The 18,577-nt window shown below is 37.9% G+C and overlaps 3 protein-coding genes across 8 annotated transcripts in view; 2 read left to right on the plus strand and 1 right to left on the minus strand.

Annotated features, from left to right (window-relative positions):
* Positions 1 to 7,685, minus strand: part of ccdc32 (coiled-coil domain containing 32) — a 7,920-nt gene extending 235 nt beyond the window's left edge. Inside the window, exons 1-5 of one of the 5 annotated variants that reach the window (XM_060880094.1) lie at positions 7,551 to 7,685; positions 7,052 to 7,186; positions 4,242 to 4,498; positions 3,977 to 4,130; positions 1 to 531 (exon numbers count right to left, since the gene is read on the minus strand). The exon at positions 1 to 531 is cut by the window's left edge and continues 235 nt beyond it. In XM_060880094.1, coding sequence (XP_060736077.1) covers positions 354 to 531; positions 3,977 to 4,130; positions 4,242 to 4,476 — 567 coding nt within the window. In that variant the 5' untranslated portion in view covers positions 4,477 to 4,498; positions 7,052 to 7,186; positions 7,551 to 7,685 and the 3' untranslated portion in view covers positions 1 to 353. Of the gene's footprint in view, positions 532 to 3,976; positions 4,131 to 4,241; positions 4,499 to 4,560; positions 4,654 to 5,718; positions 5,725 to 7,051; positions 7,187 to 7,550 lie in introns of those variants that run through there. The other 4 variants (XM_060880092.1, XM_060880090.1, XM_060880091.1 and 1 more) reach the window with 4 other exon arrangements.
* A 44-nt stretch (positions 7,686 to 7,729) lies between these two features.
* Positions 7,730 to 13,878, plus strand: pcmtl (l-isoaspartyl protein carboxyl methyltransferase, like). 2 transcript variants are annotated; one of them, XM_060880087.1, is made up of 10 exons: positions 7,730 to 7,792; positions 8,099 to 8,142; positions 9,462 to 9,597; positions 9,720 to 9,824; positions 9,933 to 9,964; positions 10,152 to 10,256; positions 10,768 to 10,888; positions 12,499 to 12,584; positions 12,794 to 12,963; positions 13,561 to 13,868. In XM_060880087.1, exons 3-10 carry the CDS (start codon positions 9,480 to 9,482, stop codon positions 13,571 to 13,573), a joined length of 750 nt encoding a protein of 249 aa, XP_060736070.1. In that variant the 5' UTR covers positions 7,730 to 7,792; positions 8,099 to 8,142; positions 9,462 to 9,479; the 3' UTR covers positions 13,574 to 13,868. The 2 variants fall into 2 exon arrangements, with proteins under 2 accessions (XP_060736070.1, XP_060736072.1); XM_060880089.1 differs by lacking the exon at positions 7,730 to 7,792 and having other exon boundaries at positions 8,136 to 8,142; positions 13,561 to 13,878.
* Positions 13,879 to 13,968: 90 nt separating this feature from the next.
* rpusd2 (RNA pseudouridine synthase domain containing 2) lies at positions 13,969 to 17,573 on the plus strand. The gene is made up of 3 exons (XM_060880086.1): positions 13,969 to 14,745; positions 14,821 to 15,117; positions 15,445 to 17,573. The coding sequence occupies exons 1-3, from the start codon at positions 14,077 to 14,079 to the stop codon at positions 16,195 to 16,197; spliced, it is 1,719 nt and encodes a 572-aa protein (XP_060736069.1). The 5' UTR covers positions 13,969 to 14,076; the 3' UTR covers positions 16,198 to 17,573.
* Positions 17,574 to 18,577: the final 1,004 nt, after the last annotated feature.

Raw genomic sequence — 18,577 nt, forward strand, 5'->3', positions numbered from 1 at the left:
GCAATGCTTATGGAACTGAGCCCAATGTCTCCCCTGGATATATCATGTTACTAAAAATGGTGTGTGAGAAAATGTTCTTTTGTTTTTAGGACCTCACATTTTTTCTTCCTTCTGAACACTACTGTAACTGTGTCGGCAATTGTCCCCTTGTAAAAAAAATGCTGCATCAACCAATAAATCAATAAAAGATCAGCCAATCACTTGTACAGATATTTCAATATGAACATATTTAATGTGAGTTTCATTTGAGTGTGGTGTTCTCCTTTAAAACATTTTCATTATTACTACGGAATCTCAAATACATGACCATCTCCTGCTTTATGGTACTACAATCTATGGGGGAATGATGCAACTTATTTCTCGGGACTTGAACATTCTTCCTCGTCCAGCTCTTCGGTGGAATAACCTATACTGGATGGGTGATGTGGAGCGCTCTCTCTGCTCTTAGACGGAAATAGGAGGTACTCCAGCTCTTCTGCACTGATTGCTACACGCTCTGGAGAAAACCAACGCTTCAGCTGCTCCAAAGCACTGCAGAGGAAAGGAGCAATAAATTATTACAGTGTACTTCAGTTTTAAAGGTCAAGGCTGGATATCCATCAGCTGTGCAATATACATGTATTTATACTGTGAACAGATGAGCAAATGAATAGAAGGTCATATAAACACCTTAATAAGTATCCATATTGTAAATATAAAATACTGAATTGTTAGTGGTGATTCAGGTCAACAACTCCTATTTCTCACACACTTTATTCCTGCATGTGTTAAACATATGACTCCTTTCCCCTGACTGCACTGGAGTACAGGCTGTAAAAGGAGCATGTCACTGGCTGGACCTGAATGAAAGTGCCTCTTACTGAATGAGACTTACTGCTGAGTCTGAATGAGAACGGTAGTGTTTCTGAACAATCTGGGACATGTGGTTCAGTATGAACTAAAGGAATTAGTCCATTGTGGGATTTGCTTGGTTAAACAAAAAGAAAGATCACCCCGAATGAAAGAAATGCGAGACGTCATTTATTCAGTCCTGATGCAAGTCTCACTTGTTCACGATCTTGGTCTCACTGAGCATGAGGTATAATCGCAATTTAAAAGTGAAGTGCAGGATGTGATGGTGCATGTCATTGGTGGATTTTTTGAACTGATACGTCTTTTACTTTGGCTCTGAACAAGAGAGGTAGGCCTACTGATTATTAATGAACTGGTAACTTTTCGTTTTTTTAAAAAAAAAAAAAAGAACATTGTTATAATAGTGTGTTCTAGCAGAAATATCAAACTTCCCCTTTATCTCCTAGAAACGGTTGTAGCACAGCAGTTATGCTCATACCTTCATAGGAGTAACGTTCATGAAATGTATGTCAGGATTTAGGCCTCATCACAGAACAGATACAGCACTGGTTAAAGTTGTGAATGACTGTTACTGGCCTCTGATCAGGGTTGTATCTCTTTGCTGGTGTTACTCGATCTTAGTGCTGCTTTTGACACCATAGACCATGCTATTTTACTTGATAGGTTAAAACATGTTGTTGATATTAAAGGCACAGCCCTCTCCTGGCTCAGGTCTTATTTGACTGATCACTATCAGTTCATAAATCTAAATGGTGACTACTCTAAACATACTAAAATAATGTCTGGTATACAGCAAGGTTGTGTTTTAGGACAATTGTTTCTCCCCTTATAAAGAATATAAGATTAGATAAGAAATATGATGTCACTACACGATGCAAAAACACTAGTTCATACATTTGTTACCTCTACGTTGGATTATTGTAATGCTTTTCTGTCTGGATGTTCCAGTAGGCAAGCTTCAGCTAGTTCAGAAAGCAGGAGCTAGAGTCCTAACTAGAACCAGAAGAAATGAACACATCACCCCTACCTTATCCACACTACATTGGCTCCCAATCAAGTTTTGCATTGATTAGAAAATACTATTACTGACTTCTAAAGCACTTAATGGTCTCGCACCACAGTACCTGAGCGATCTTTGTCTTTTATGATCCGTCACACCTACTTTGATCAATAAGTGCAGGCTATTTGGTTGTACCTCAAGAACAAAAGGCTACAGCAAGGGGTAGAGATTTTTTCTTACAGAGCACAGTTATGGAACAGCTTTCCAATTAGTCTTCAGGACACAAGACACAGTCTCGGTGTTTAAGACCAATCATGTGTTTAGTACGGTGGCCGGGAAGTGCAAAACAAATTAACAAAACCCAAACCAAATTAACAAAACCCAAACCAAATTAACAAAATCCAAACCAAATTAACAAAACCCAAACCAAATTAACAAAATCCAAACCAAATTAACAAAACCCAAACCAAATTAACAAAACCAAAAACACATTAACAAGTCAGACAACCCGGAAGCGGTTGGTATAATTTGTTAATGGAAACTTACCATCATCAGACGAGACACCTTTCATTCACCTGTATATCTTTAATGACAGTCGTCTTGTCCAATGATCGGTAAGTTTCCATTCACAAACTATACCTACCGCTTCCGGGTTGTCTGAATCGGTGCATGAAACACATTAACAAATCAGAAAACACATTAACAAATCAGAAAACAAATTAACAAATCAGAAAACAAATGAACAAATCAGAAAACACAACGACATTTCAGACAACCCGGAAGCGGTTGGTATAGTTTGTGATTGGACAAGACACCTGTCACTCAAAGTATACATGAAGTTCAACAGTCTGCCACAGGGAAAAGTTGGAATGGATGGATGGAATGGATTACTGTGGATTAATTCTGTTATTTTCTTGAACGGAGAACTTTATTTAAATGGAGAACTTTACACATTACACATAAGATTCCATACCTGTATATCTTGAGTGACAGGTGTCTTGTCCAATGATCGGTAAGTTTCCATTCAAAAACGATACACTACCGTTTCTGGGTTGTCTGACTTTTTTCGAATTTGTTAATGTGTTTTCGGTTTTGTTAATTTGGTTTGGGTTTTGTTAATTTGGTTTGGGTTTTGTTAATGTGTTTTCGGTTTTGTTAATTTGGTTTGGGTTTTGTTAATGTGTTTTCGGTTTTGTTAATTTGGTTTGGGTTTTGTTAATGTGTTTTCGGTTTTGTTAATGTGTTTTTGGTTTTGTTAATTTGTTTTGCACTTCCCGGCCACCGTAGTTTAGTTTAGCTTTCATGAATAGCTTTTCTTAGGTAAAGCAGCAGATCTGCAGAGTTCATGGACATGCAGTGTTTGGTGAACTGGGATGCCTGGATGCTGTCACCTTACCACCCTTGCAAGTCTCTCTGGTTTGCTGACTTCGGAGTGGTGGGACATTTAATGTTCCAAGAAGCCCTCATGTTTGTGTCTTTAGTTATTCTGTCATAGCTAGACCCTGTCTGCACTTTGCTCATAATGTACATTGTCCATCACATAATTACAATCTCCAATTACAGGAGATTATGAGATTACAATCTCCAATCACCCCAGCCACTCTCACGCTCCCAGTGTTCTGAGCTCCTAGGCTGAGCACCTCTTCTTCTGGACCTACTTCATCAAACCTGACGCCCTACCCCGGTTGGACTTTCGTCGCCTAGTGTGCACTCTGCTGGGGACTGATATTCATGGACAGCCAGTGACTCACGGGATTGCTGTGGATGGGGTCACCCTAAGTCTGTAACACCTTTTTTGAACCACTGTTCCATCAGTCAGTTTTATGGACGGGTCTTGATCAGGAATCATTTGCATGGACTGAAAATTGGACATGCAAATTTTAAACCATAATAGAAAAACTCTAGAAAACATTCTGTTTTTAAATGACTGTGTTGAGTGAATGAAATGAACGACTTATTCACAATATCTACAGACACTCGCTGGCATGTTGTATTGATATAGTTGAATCTATTCTATTCTTTTTGGTGAAAACAATCAAATGACTTGACACACTCATTTGTTAATCAACATGCCCAAAGGAACACCAGAGTAGAATAAACTGTTGTGACTTGTTCTTCACTTGCCTCTGATCCAGATCTCCTTCCTGGAATAACTCTGAAGTCTGGGCATCATGGAGGAACCTGTCCCAGCACTCCTTTTTGGCCTGAGACAATGAGCGCAGCATTTCCCTGGATGTGACTTCATTTGACTGACCTTTAATCCTCTTCAAACGGTTTTCTGTAATACAACACACTCTCCCTCAAAGGTCACAGTAGATTCGTTTTTTTTTTTACCCTTTAAAATAAAGTCCATTATCAGCAAAGCAAGTCAATACACATGTTCCCATACCCAAGCTGGCGATGTAGACTGCAGAATCTGCCATCGGTTCCCACTGACTGGAAGACATAAGGTTGCTAGGAGGGATGAAGCTGCTCTGGTTGCTCACAGGACACTGAGGCTGAAATGAATCTGTGAAGTGTTCGTCAGTGGTCCCGTGCTCCACTGGCTCTGGAAGATCTGAGCAGATCTCTGACCACAAATCACCGCTGGACCGGATCTCAACACCTTCGGAATCATCAGTCATGTCTCTGCTAGAGTGAGCGTAGCTGTAAAAACAATTGCCAACTCTGTAATCAAAGCTTGCAATGTGAGGGTTTTTCTGACCTACTTCTTCTGAAGTTCAGTTTGATCAATCATTTGAGGTATAACATTAGTTACAAATTGCTGCTGCAGTTTTGTCAGGGTGATGATGGAGTTCATGCTACCAAACAGAAAAGAAACAGAGTTTGAAGAAAGTGAAATCAGATGAAATTTTTGGCCTTAGAAACTTTTGTTTATAAACACGAAACAAATTACCAGCTGCACCACACGTGTACTTTACTTGTGTTCTAATCAAATAGCTTGAGAAGGGATTCACTGAGGATTTAACAACACTACATATTTCATTCAGATCAAGCATGTAGGAGTAATTTGGCAAAACAGTGTTACTGGAGGAGTTGGAAAGCATTCAAACAGCCTATTTCTTCATGTCTTATTAGCATTTATCAATTGTTTCCTCACAAATACAAATAAACCAATAACAAAAGCACAAGTGTCTGCTTGCGGTCAGTAAAGGACTCTAAAAACATTCAACACTCGTCAACAATCTGTCACAGAATTCAACACAAAATACAGAAACTAATTTTGTGTTAATATCATTGTAAATAATAATCAAAATATTTCTAAAAAACATAAATGTTTTGTATACTGACTGGTGGTGATTTTCTAAAATACATGCCTCCAGTTGCTAGCACATTCTTGAAGTGAAGGAGCAGTTTGTCATTATTAAACCCCTCTTGCCCATGAGGTAAACTGTGATTGCAATGAAATAATGGCTGTGCGCTTAACTGTTCACTCGAGTAAATATTCGTTTTGCAGTCCAACAGTGATCAATGGCTCCCCAACTGGTTTAAAAGAAATTTACAGTAAAGATATTTACAGTATATTCCTTGTAATCTGCCATTTATGTAAAGGTGACAGCTCAGAGTAGACATCATTTCTGGGTGAAAAAAATGACCTGTCTCTCTCTCTCACTTTGTCTTCAGTAACCACTTTATCTTGGTCTGGATCACAGTGTGTCCAGAGCCAATTCCGGCAACACATGCACCCATGCACACACACATATATTCACATATAGGGGCAATTTACTATATCTAGTCATAGTACTGGCCAGTTTTCACATTTATGTTATTTTAATGCAATGCAAATTTTCAAAGTGTTCTAACATAAGTGTTCACACATATATATGCGCACGGAGCCATCGCAGGACACAATCACTCACACTCACACATTCACATGCTATGCCAATCAGCCCACAGAATGTCTTTTTGTATCTTGGGGGAAAACCCTGAAACACAGGGAGAACAGGCAAATGAAAAATAATTTAATTGTAATCACAAATCATTCATGTTGAAAAGCCCTAACCAGCCCCCCTACATGCATGCTCTTGGACTGTTGGAAAAACAGAGCCTTAGGAGGAAACCCAGGTAAGCAGGGACATGACGTGGAGAAGCGTAAACTAAGTACGACTACATGATTAATTATGTCGCATTATTATTGTGACATAATTTTCCACCATGAAAACACCATATGGAAATAACAGCACAAGATCTGGAAATAACAGCATCAGCCAAACTGATTTACCCGTGAACAGCAGGGGTGTGTGAGGTGAAAACAATGCGTAGAACTGCAGAAAAAAAACCGTTTGCTTTTGTTAGCAACTATCAAGCCATCTCATGAGTGATGAGTGATGACTATTTTAAACATGTTGTCGCTGTCGGGCAGAAACCTCGTATGTCCAAATTTGGTCAATTTCATATTTTTTCACATATCGATGCTATTGGTCAGTCCCCACGTGGGTCTGTTGTTTTTACAAGTTATTAACCAATCTAAAGTCTTGAAAATAGCTTGAGCGCAAATCTCATAACTCCATTGGACACTTCAACTGTCCACCTCTTCCTCACTCCGTGGGAGAGCTTCGTAGCATATTTCTCCTCAAGAAGAGTCGCAACTAATCAACACGTCTTCTGAGGTAAATGTCTTCAAAACACTGGGCTCAAAGAAAAAAAATCTTGACCCCCGCTAGTTCTGGTGCTCGTCTGAGGACAGGAATTGAGCGCAAGACAATCCACTGCAACGCAGACTAAACCCTGTGCACTGCAGATAAGGTACGGCATTTTTTTAATTTCCTGAAAAATAACGGTTTTGGAGATATGAGGATTCCGCCTGACAGCGACGATGTGCAATAACAGAAATTTTGAAAAACGTGCAATATTACCTATGTGTAATATACATCTTTTTATAAATTTTGTTTTGTACACACTGTATATTATATTATGTCTCCATTCTTTTTATATATTTGCATTTTATTACTCTTGGCCGCTGTAACAGTGAAATTTCCCCATTGTGGGACGAATAAAGGTATATCTTATCTTATGCTCATTTAACCCCAAACAGCTGCTAACACTTGTTTCTTGTTAAAGTGAACATTTTTGTATGTTGATTGATCTAAAGCAAACACTTACAGCATATACAGTATAACTAATAAAGGTTTAAAGGTAAAAAGCACATGGTGTGTATATCTGATTTGATGTGAACTAAAAAGGAGCTATTTTTTTTACCTTTTCCTGGATGGATGTTGGGAATTACAAGTTGTGAACTTCAGCTGAATGGAACATGAATGGATTTGCACATGTTCTTCCTTGGGTTTCCTTCATGTGTGGATTTGCTACTCTAATCGCCCCATAGGAGCCACTCTGGCCAGGATACAGAGATTACTGAAAATGAATGAATGTACTACTACTACTAATAATGAGTACATGAATTTAAATGCGATAGGGGTTTGTGTATATGTGTAGTGGGGTTCTGGGGCTTGAGATGTTTGTGTTTGCTCATCAACCCAAACAACAGATGTGTATTACAGATATCTCAACTAACACATCCTGAACGAACAACATCATAATACCTCCTTATGTGTGTCAGATTCATTTCTTGATAGTTCTGTCTGATTAATGTATTTCTGCCCCGAATAACACCAGAACTAGCAGCATCCACCTAGCAATATCCCTGACAACGTGATCTGTACATGTAACACAGCCGAAATCTATCTTTCATTCTTACCTTAAACGTAGTTAATGTTCTCCTAATTCAGAAATCGTTAACAGTTAAATTAACCTCTTAACGTATGGACATGAACATTTCAGCTTGGAGCCAGGCTTCCTAGGTAAACAGAAACCCATCCGAAACGTATTATCGGTTCTGGATTTTCATTGGACAACAGACCCCTCTGTCAATATGTTTATCGTTGTGATTGGTTATGCCTTGTGCGCAAGGGTTGGGCTTCCGTTTGTACAAACACCAACGTAAGTTGCTTTAGGGTGAAACGTAAGATTGTTTATATTGCGTTTTATTAATTCGTTTTCAGTGAGTATTATTATTTAATGGAAAGTTACACGTACAAAAGTTATATCGTGGGAAATATTGGTGTGCAAAAATAGACCAACGTCGTACATTGTTTTGGCGTTAAACTTGAGTTTGAGTAGATTAAACGCTTCGGACAGCGCGCGTGCACACATTCAGATGACGTAGTAGCCGTGTTGTGTCCAGTGCACAGCGCGCGTGCCTTTCTGTTCCTTTAACATCTATAAATGTCAAATCTTTGCATGTAGGTCATCGAAAGCGACGCTGACTTTTGGCCTCAACAGTAGTCAAGGTAGGCTCAGTAATATGCACACGAATATTTTACGTAATGTACCATTTATGTGGTTTAATGAGTAAAATAATCCCAAACATCAGATACAGATTTACTGTCTACTACATCAACGTCCCATCTTTAATCGAGTTAATAAACAAACTCTTTTTCAACTTCAATACATTACTGGTGTGTGTTTGTGTGTTTGTGTGTGTGTGTGTGTGTGTGTGTGTTTGTTGTTTTATGTTAGCACTGAAGTTAATGTTAGTAAGGGTACACCTATAGTTTAATGTTAGTTTTGAACTCTCAAAATCAAGTTTATTTATTTATTTATTTATTTATAATCACTAAGCCATCACTGTCTTCTAACTGGTAACAATTTAATCACTGAGCCACCACTGTCCTTTAACTGTCGGTCCTGAGTCCTCTTACACTTGGAGCCAGGTTGAAGTTAACAGCCCCCGCAGTACACCTCCTCAGGAGTTCTCATTGCTGACCCTCAAGCACAGAATCCTGCTGACTGTGCCAGCTTGTTGTAAAGGTTTTGAGAAAATAGCACACTGACAGTCTTGGGCCAGAGTGAAAAGTTTCACAATTTATTTGTGCTTCGCAACTGGACCCAATGCTCCTCATGTAACATGAGAGAGGAAGGGCCCTGTTCATTCGTTACATTGAGATTTTATATATATGATTCAAATATATATATGATATATATATATTATGATTCAAATACAGAAACTGAAGAAAGGAATACATTGTCACTCATTGACAACATTACAATGCCTGATCATCTCCGGATCAGGATAACAGTAGCCTGATCAGGATAACAAAGCCTGAGTCTCGCCATCTCGTATCCAGCTTGTTCTGACCACCTAATATTTGACACAAACCATCTCTGGTAATAACAATTTCTAGTCACAATTAACATCTAGTCACACAAACAGAAGGTCAGAACTTCACAAACAACTTCCTAGTAAAATTTTCCATCACACTGGTGACCATTTCATCACTGAGCCACCACTAGTAATACACATATGTAACTGCAAGAGGAGAAACTAGCTGCCAAACTAGTTCAGATAATAGTTATGTCTTTTGTAGGTACATTCAAATATTTAATTCACAGCATGAAATGTTAAACAGTTTTTATTGTGGTTTTGGCTGTACATTTTAAGAACCAAAACATGGATGTCTATGTGGAGTATTGTGTTTTTTGCCTCAAAATAAAATAAATTCCACACCTTTTTTTTTTTTTTTTTTAAATATTTACTGTTTGAGTATAAATTTTAACTTAAATATAGACAACTTAAAAAAAAAAAACATAATTTGGGAATGTGCTGCAGGTGATCCTTGTCCAGGAAATGTGGAGTGTGGCCAGGCTGGCAGCACTGGCTTTCCCTATGGGGTTGCTTCTAACCAGGACAATGGCATGGATATCTAGTGGCAAAACACATTCCCAACTTATAAGCCGTTTGCAAGGTAAGAGCTTGGCGAAAAATACAAGACGACTTGTGCAGAATATAACTTTAATGAAACTCTACACATTTGATATTCCTTTTCATATAGAGTTGATGGTATGTGCTTATTCGTTTACATGACAGAGCATGGAGTCATCCGTAGTGATAGAGTGTTCGAGGCCATGCTTGCCACCGATAGGGGCATCTATTCCAGAGACAACCCGTACGAAGATTCTCCCCAGTCAATAGGTGTGTTCATAGTCAAACAGATATGCTTAAATTACAAACTGTTTAGAAGAATAAAAAAAAAAAATTATACTAAACGTAAATGCACATTGTTTCTTGCTCTCTTAAAAGGGTACAAGGCCACCATCAGTGCTCCTCATATGGTAAGTTAGTGAGTAGGTATAGCCAGGCATGTGTGTAAGATTGTGTAGCTTGTGCAAGGTGTAAGAATACAATTTAATTCCATTGATCCAAACCAGACTTAATAGGGTACAGATTGTTGCTATAGTGATGGTGTGACTGCACATGTGGAGGATGAATTTGGTCTGACAATCTGACTGTTCTCTCTAGCATGCACATGCTCTTGAAATTCTCAGTGACAAGTTAACTGATGGAGCTTCAGCCCTGGATGTTGGCTCAGGGAGCGGTTATCTCACAGCCTGCTTTGCAAGAATGGTGAGCTTCACAACATAATTATTATACAATATCTTATAATTATACAAACATGGCAATAGTATATGAAAGAGCTATTTCTATTTAATTATTGTTATTTTTTCATTGACTGCTGTGATTTGTTTTAAATATTTGACATTAAAAATACACCGGGTATGAGTGCAGATTTACCAGACTGTCACTGTTGGTCTTGAAGATCCCTACCCTCAACTGTGGCTGTATAAAGGTTTACTCTGCACTTACCCCAACTTCTACCCCAACTTCTTTTCAGATAGGAGAACATATTTAACTGCACACATATGACAATTCTATTAACTTATATTAAATTATATATTGTGTGTTATGAGTCATAATCGGAGTAACCTCATGGAAATGTGAGATATTCCCCTAAAACAGTTCCACTGGCAGTACCTTGGGAGATAAGATGTTATTCATGGCACCTAGATTGAATGTTGTACTTTTAGTTTGTGTAGAAACAACTGCTTTCATTTGAAACTTTATCTTCTACATGCAGGTAGGTCCTACTGGAAAAGTTGTGGGAATTGAGCACATAGAAGAACTAGTGCGATCCTCTGTGAAAAATGTCCAAGCTGACGATCCGGAGCTCTTGACCTCTGGACGGATCAAGCTAATGGGTAAGACACTTAGGGGGGTCAGAAACAGAGCCTGGTTTGCATGAAAATTTGTAATGTGACTACCTGTCCTGTAGAATATGGTGCGAGTTCGGTTGCACTGGAACTGTGCCGCGATTCCTGTGTATGTTAACGCTACTCATACTTGGGTTTGCACTTATTCAGAAAGTAAAGTTGCATGAGCATATGTTTGAGCCAATGACATCATCATTAGTTTCCATAACACACATACAAATAATAATAATAAACTGGGACTCAGACCACAGCAAACAAGAGTTTTGCGCATGAAATGCATTAATAAACCAGAGTCTGCTTTTCTTTCCCAGCAAAGCACACTTGCTTTATAAATTATTTTATCTTTCCTCACTTGACTGATATTGATTCAGTTAGACCTCCGGGTGCATAGAGTTTTGTTAACTAAAATCATTTGAGAAGAAATGAAAAAAACCTGCTATACTATGATTTTTCTGTGCTACCAGGATTAACCCTGACAGTCCTTTAATACTAATTCAGAGCCAGAGCAGTGTGAGGGATGTCAGATTAGAATTGCCGTGAAAGATACTTTCCACACCAGCAGAGATATGTTACAGAGCTTCACATCCCAGCCTCAGGCCTCAAAGGAGTCTGGTTATTTTGTGCATGGCAAGAGTGGCAGCCAGTCAGGAGAGAATGTAAATAAATAGAAGTGAAAGAGAGGATGAGTCTGATAATAGACTATAAGAGGAAAAAGGAAGCAGGATTAGCCATTTATTTATAACTCAGTCATATCTGGTAAATATGAGTGATGTAAGCAGTCTATTTGCCCAATCTGTTTTTTTAACCTCTAGTGAAGGAAGGCTTTCTACTATTTTACTATCTAGTTCATTCCAAATATTTTTGCCAGGCTAAAGAAGAGAATACATAGATTATAAATTAAAATACACCCAGCACACAGATAAAAAAATAAACAAACATTGTAAATGATGTATTTGTATTCTATATTATATTTAGCTAGCTATTAGCATTAGCAGACTAGAGTTTCAGGGAATGGAGATTTCAGTGGAGTAACGCTTTACTTAACATTAGGTGACTGAATTATTTAGTGTTGTTTATGATCTGGCAGAATGAGCACAGTTACATCATGTCAGCCTGCTGATGCACGGGCACTAATTTTGGTCAGGCAGCTCATAGTGAATGCTAACAAGCTGATGGTTTTGCTTTTTCATCTGCTACTATTTTCAACATCACCTTTTTCTCGTAACACGTCTGTGAAAAATTGACACTCTTGATTCACGCATACTTTGCCTGCATCCCAAACTGCACTATTGGTGTCATTACAGTTTAGACATACTATTGTTTATTGTGTTGGTTGGGACACACCATTGAATTGAATTTCACCCAGAGCAGTGAGATAAATGCACACTGTGAAAAGTTAGGTTAGGAAATGCTCTTCCTCATGTAGCTCAGAATAGCACTTTTTCTATCAGAGAGGATGAAATTGGCAGACTTGCTGTAGTTATCTGTAGTTTACTATATTTACAAATCCCATATATAAAGATGCACACGCAAACTTTTAAATTATACCAAAGCACAATAAGTTTGTTTGGTCTAAGCATGGCTGGATTCCTTTTCAGTCGGTGATGGACGCTTAGGTTTTCCAGATGGAGCACCATATGATGCCATTCATGTTGGGGCAGCAGCACCTACAACCCCCAAAGCGGTAGGCACACAATTTACCAAGTTCTCTTATCAAAAGTTTATAATATAAGAATAAGCATAACATTTGTGGCCACTGATGCTAAAATGCATCTTTAATTTCTGAATATTTTGTGAAGGTGAAGTGCCGTTTGAAAAACATATCTTAAATATACAAAGCCATCGTCACCTCAAAGTATTTCAGCCTTTAAACTTTGTCAATAATATTTTTAGCTTCTCGAGCAGCTGAAACCAGGTGGAAGACTGGTGTTGCCTGTAGGTCCAGAAGGTGGGAGCCAGGTTCTGGAGCAGTATGATCGCCAGAATGATGGTACCTTTGTCAAAAAGGCACTCATGGGGGTGGTGTATGTACCACTTACAGACAGACTTCATCAGTGGCCAAGGTATGTACCACATTGAATCATTTTCTTGGCTGATTTTATATATAAATATATATATATATATATATATATATATATATAAATATATATATATATATATATTTATATATATACACACACACACACACTGTAAAGTCCAAGCCCCTGCCCATAGTAGAAACACATTTTAAGAAAAATTATTTGTTTTCTGTTCCTAGTACACTGTATGGCTAAAGGTTTGTGGACATCCCATTCCACATTTATTCCAACCTGTGCTGTTCCAGTTCATCCTAAATGTGTTCAGTGAGGTTGAGGTTGTGTCAAGCCACATAAATTATTCTTCTCCAACCTTGGCAAAACAGGTCTTTATGAACCTCGCTTTGTGCACAGGGGCACAAGTCTCTTAGTTCCAGTGTGTGGCAACAGTTTAGAAATGAACCACATATAGTAGGTGTGATGGTCAAGTGTCCACATACTTCTGACCATGTGGAGTATGTTTAGGTGTCAGACTTACCTAATGAAGATATAACTAATGCTTAAATCTAAACTAAACGCACGGCATTTTACAACACAACGTCTTGTAATCTTGTAATCTCGATGTTGCTCTGTTTCTGTCCCCAGCGGTGAGCTCTGATTGCAGTGTGGTTGCTTCTGCAGGAGGTGGTGTTGGTGTTGTGGTGCACAGAACACTTAAAACAGAGCATGAGGTCTTTGCTTCAACTGTGGATTTCTGTCCAACCTGCCAGCCCTATCCAGCCCTATCCAGCTCTATCCAGCTCTATCCAGTTCTCTTCTACTATAATAACATAAACAAAGCATTTTTTTCTCTAAAAAAATAGATATATACAGCCATTACCTTATATCACCGAGATTGTTTGTTTGTTATTTAATTTTTTTTCCCACCTTCTTTCAAAATACGGATTATACCATTTCATAAAAAGTCAAAATGATTCACAGACTTTTATTTCTTAACACCTCTTGCCCCTTGTTTGTAAAACACTATGTAAAATATTTCCTAATTGAGTTAAACCATAATGGTAATTATTCAGATTTCCGTGCTGTGTAATTAATTTATTAATAAACAAGCTTACGTTGGTAGTTGCTTGTGATGTCATCAGTCTGCGACAGAACACGCACATGGGCATGTCAGCACGGCATGTTGGCGCAAACGGCATACGTGTGACAAAATGTGTATATAGACTGATCTGTTCTTTACTGCATGGTAATCGTTTTAAACGGATATGTGTACCGGGTGACGTTTCTGCTTTGTGGGATAAAATCGTAGTAAATAGAAATATAACGAAATATAAACATCTTAAAGGATATTTCCACGCCACAGTTAGCGCTTTCAGAGCAAAGATCAGCATCATGGAGACCAAGGAGTTAAACGATGCAGGAATAGAAAAGGAGCAAGGAGTACACGAAAGCTGTAAGAAAAGGAAAAACGACGATCCTGAAGAAGAACACGAGAGAAACAAACGGGGTAAGAAGCGAAAGGGAGGCAAACAGAGGAAACCTGGTGATAGATATGTTCCTCCACCACAGAAACTCAACCCCGGAGTAAGTTTTAACCAAGAACACTTCGCAGAAACGTCGTACTACTTTGAGGGAGGACTTAGAAAAGTGCACCCTTATTATTTTGATTTTAAGACTTACTGCAAGGGTCGTTGGATCGGTAAAACGCTATTAGAGGTTTTCAGCAGTGAATTTCGTGCAGAACCCCTTAATTACTACAAGAAAGCAGTTAAAGAAGGACGTATTCGACTGAATGAAATACCTGTGGACGACTTAAATATAACACTAAAGGTAAGGAATATGAAGTAAACTATCACTAAAAGAAGCATAATTTGGTTTTAAGGTTTTTTTTTTTTTACTCCCCAGAACAATGACTTCATGAGGAACACTGTGCATCGCCATGAGCCCCCTGTTAATGGTCAGCCATTGCAGGTCTTGGTGGATGACGGTGAAGTTGTGGTGGTAGACAAACCTGCCTCTCTTCCTGTACATCCATGTGGCCGCTATCGCCACAACACCGTCATCTTCATTCTGGGGAAAGAGAGAGGTCTTGGTGGCCTTCACACCGTTCACCGCCTCGATCGCCTCACCTCAGGCATCCTGCTGTTTGCTCGCACACTGGAGATGTCCCAGAAATTGGACCAGATGGTTCGGGATCGACAGGTGAAGTCATCACAACCTCCCAGACAATAACTTTTAACATAGTAATTTTTCCCTCCAATCAAATTACTGAATATAAGGTGGATATAAAAAAGGTGTGCACGTCATGTTTTTTTGCTGGATGTACAGCATGTAAAGGTAGATTGGGCAAAAACCAAAGTTTAATTACTTCCCCAGGACTGCTATGAGTAGAGCTGATAAGCATATTTGAACTGCAGGAGCTTATTATATTAATGCATACAGTTGTATAGATTGTACAGTGTATTTACTATAGATTGTCTGTTAACAGGTTTTTGTGTGTTATATCTTTTGCTTTACTTACTGTTACAGTTGGAGAAGGAGTATGTTTGTCGTGTGGAGGGGGAGTTTCCTGACGGTGAGGTTGTGTGTGAAGAACCAATTCTGGTAGTCTCATTCAAGGTGGGTCTCTGCAGAGTGGATCCTAAAGGCAAAGACTCACGTACAGTTTTCCAGAAACTCAGCTGCAATGGGTGCTCTAGTGTGGTGCGCTGTCTCCCACTCACAGGGCGCACGCACCAGATCCGTGTACATCTCCAGTATCTGGGCTTCCCCATCCTCAATGACCCCATTTATGGCTCTTCCGCTTGGGGCCCGAACAGAGGCAAGGGAGGTCTGGTGGGTAAAAATGATCAGGAGCTGCTGGAAGCTCTTATTGAGGAGCATCGTTCCAAGGAGAGTTTGCACCTCTTGGATATCACCGATGAAGCTGTATCTGGAAAGAGTGAGCTTGATGCAGGCACCAGCAGCGTTGCTCTGGTTAACAATGCACTGACTGTCAAGGATGAATCTGGAAGCACTGCATGCGAAGAATCAACTTCAAATGACAAGGAAGCAGAAATGAATATTACACAGGCAGCTGAGAAGAATGAGGAATTATCCAGAACTGCAGATGCAACCAAGGTAGTCAGAGATCATTTATGTTCAGAGTGTAAAATTGTTCGACCTGACCCTACAGCGAAGGAGCTGGTCATGTACTTGCATGCATTACGCTACAAAGGGCCTGACTTTGAGTATTCCACACAATTGCCTGACTGGGCAAAAGAAGACTGGGTGCAGAATTGAATTCCTTTTTAAGAATAGATTTTTTTTTACATTATTTCCTGTTCTTTAAGAATGTTTAATCTGTAACAAAAAATAGTGAATGGAAATGGCTGCCATTTTAATTTATATATTAAAAAAACAAAAAAAAAAAGATCTGTGGTCCAAAGTTTATATGAAAATTTCTGTAACCATTCAAAAAGCTGAGTAAAAGATTATTGGAAACAGAGACACCACCATATGAAGTTATTGATACACTTTTTTTTTATGATTCAGGTCATGTCTCATGGTAAAATATAAATCTTTATTGACTTTGTCACATTCATGTAACAGTTCATTCTTAATACTTTTAATCTGACATCACACATCCACATAAAACAATTTTATAACAGCATATTTCTCAAACGTGACATCACTTTGTTTATAACAAACAATTATTACTTTCTTTTTTTTTACACCATTTGGCACTTTGTACACTAGAAAGGTATGACAGCGTTCCAGACATTTTGGTTGCTGACATACGTACATAACATTGACCTCATTTGAATAAAATGCAGTAAATGGATTACAAGGGATATTCAACAATAGAGTCATCAGTAATCCAAGTCAATGTGTGAATGCTTGATAAATTAATGTATGGTTTATTTTTTTATATTTTTTTTATCAAATGGCTTTTTATCTTTTTTTTACATTCCATAGTCATTCAGAAGTGACTAAACAATTACATGTTTATTTTAATTAAAAAATGATTTCAGTAATGACCAAATTTCACACAACATAGCACTACACTTCACTGCAAGAAAACCAGTCTTGATACTCTGATGATAGCACATTATTCTAACAAGTAATAGCATATAAAGACAAGACAGTAAAGTGTGGAGCAGAAAAGAAAATAATTTTTCCTATATGCAATTATTAGATATCAGTTGACTAACTTGGTAGATATTTAGTTCTGCTGGCAGATGTTAAATAATAAATGTTGCATTTTGTCAATATTATAAGAAATGAAAACATCTCAACATCAGGTTGTAAGTTTGCTTTTCAAAGGACTGCAAATGTTCAAGCTACTTTCATAGTAAACATACGAGAAGGATATTGGTTTTCTCACCTTCATGGGGTGTTTCAAACAAAAGTTTCTGACTAAAAAAAAAACTAAAAAGACTAAATTATAACTAAATCATGTTTGTATGTCTATAGCAATTTTTTGAAATTGTTTTAAAATTTGAATTTTAAACCAACCTAATCAGCGTTTCAAATGAGACTTCCTGTTTTACTCAGATGAAAAGTTAATGCAGCACAGAAGATCAGGACATCAGCTGTGGAATGTCTGCATTACACATTTGGCTAATGAACAATTAATTTCTTAGCTAATAAAAGATTTTATTCCAAGTTATTTTGAACCATTTGTCTTGGTCCATTTATCAAGAAACAGATTTAAAGGGTTAACTGCCTTATTTGTTAACTGAAAGTCAATTTTAGATTTTACAAATATATGGCTTTGTTTATTTGTAGATGTGATATGTTGATCTTTAACACTCACTTTGTAAAATATGAAACTATAAATCAGATATAATCTAAATATCAAGCAAGTAGAAAGGCTAATCCGTCAAATACAATTCTGGTACAGAATTCATAATATTTGAATATGTGATTTTAAATATTCAAATATAAACTATTAACTTTTATCTCAGCAGAGGTCTGAACAAAATCAACATATAAATACAATTACAGTCAAAACAAGCGCCCCAGACAAAACAGAAAGGTACGTATTGGCAATTTGAATTAAGAAAACATTTTGTCAAAAACATAAACCTGTGTATTAAAAGACCCATTAACTACCAAGCTCTCAGGTCCTGTGGAGCCTCAAAATTAGTTATTTTATTCATTTATTTATTTTTATGTGTTCTAGATTCAGTTCCCACACTTCCTCCACCACATGTGAAGCCGAATTATTGCTTTATTAAAGGCAGGTGCATGTGGAGGAAAATCTAGTCATGCCTGGTATAAACGACCTGTAGACATTGCTAGTATCAAAACAATACATTGTGTCCTACAAGCCATTAGTGTGATGATATCTATGCATTTTCCATAAGGATTGTTTCAAAAGAAATAAAGTCAAGTACATTTCTAGATCGCTATTATGCCCATTCCTTATCTAGTATATTTAAAAAGAGGAAATTGCTTCTATGAAAAGGTTTATTTAAACTGCTCTCACACAATAATCCTTTGAAAATATGTACAATATTTGTGTTATGAAATAGCAACCAAAGCTCCATCACACACGATTGTAGTGACATGCAAGTGCATCAGTCCAAAGAGTAAAATAATTGCAGATAGCAGTGTGACATGAATGCATGTCAAAAAGACTCAGTATAACATGGACCTATATAATTGCTGATTTACA

This window comes from Tachysurus vachellii, chromosome 10 (assembly GCF_030014155.1).
Source record: "Tachysurus vachellii isolate PV-2020 chromosome 10, HZAU_Pvac_v1, whole genome shotgun sequence".
In the NCBI taxonomy this organism is placed as follows: domain Eukaryota; kingdom Metazoa; phylum Chordata; class Actinopteri; order Siluriformes; family Bagridae; genus Tachysurus; species Tachysurus vachellii.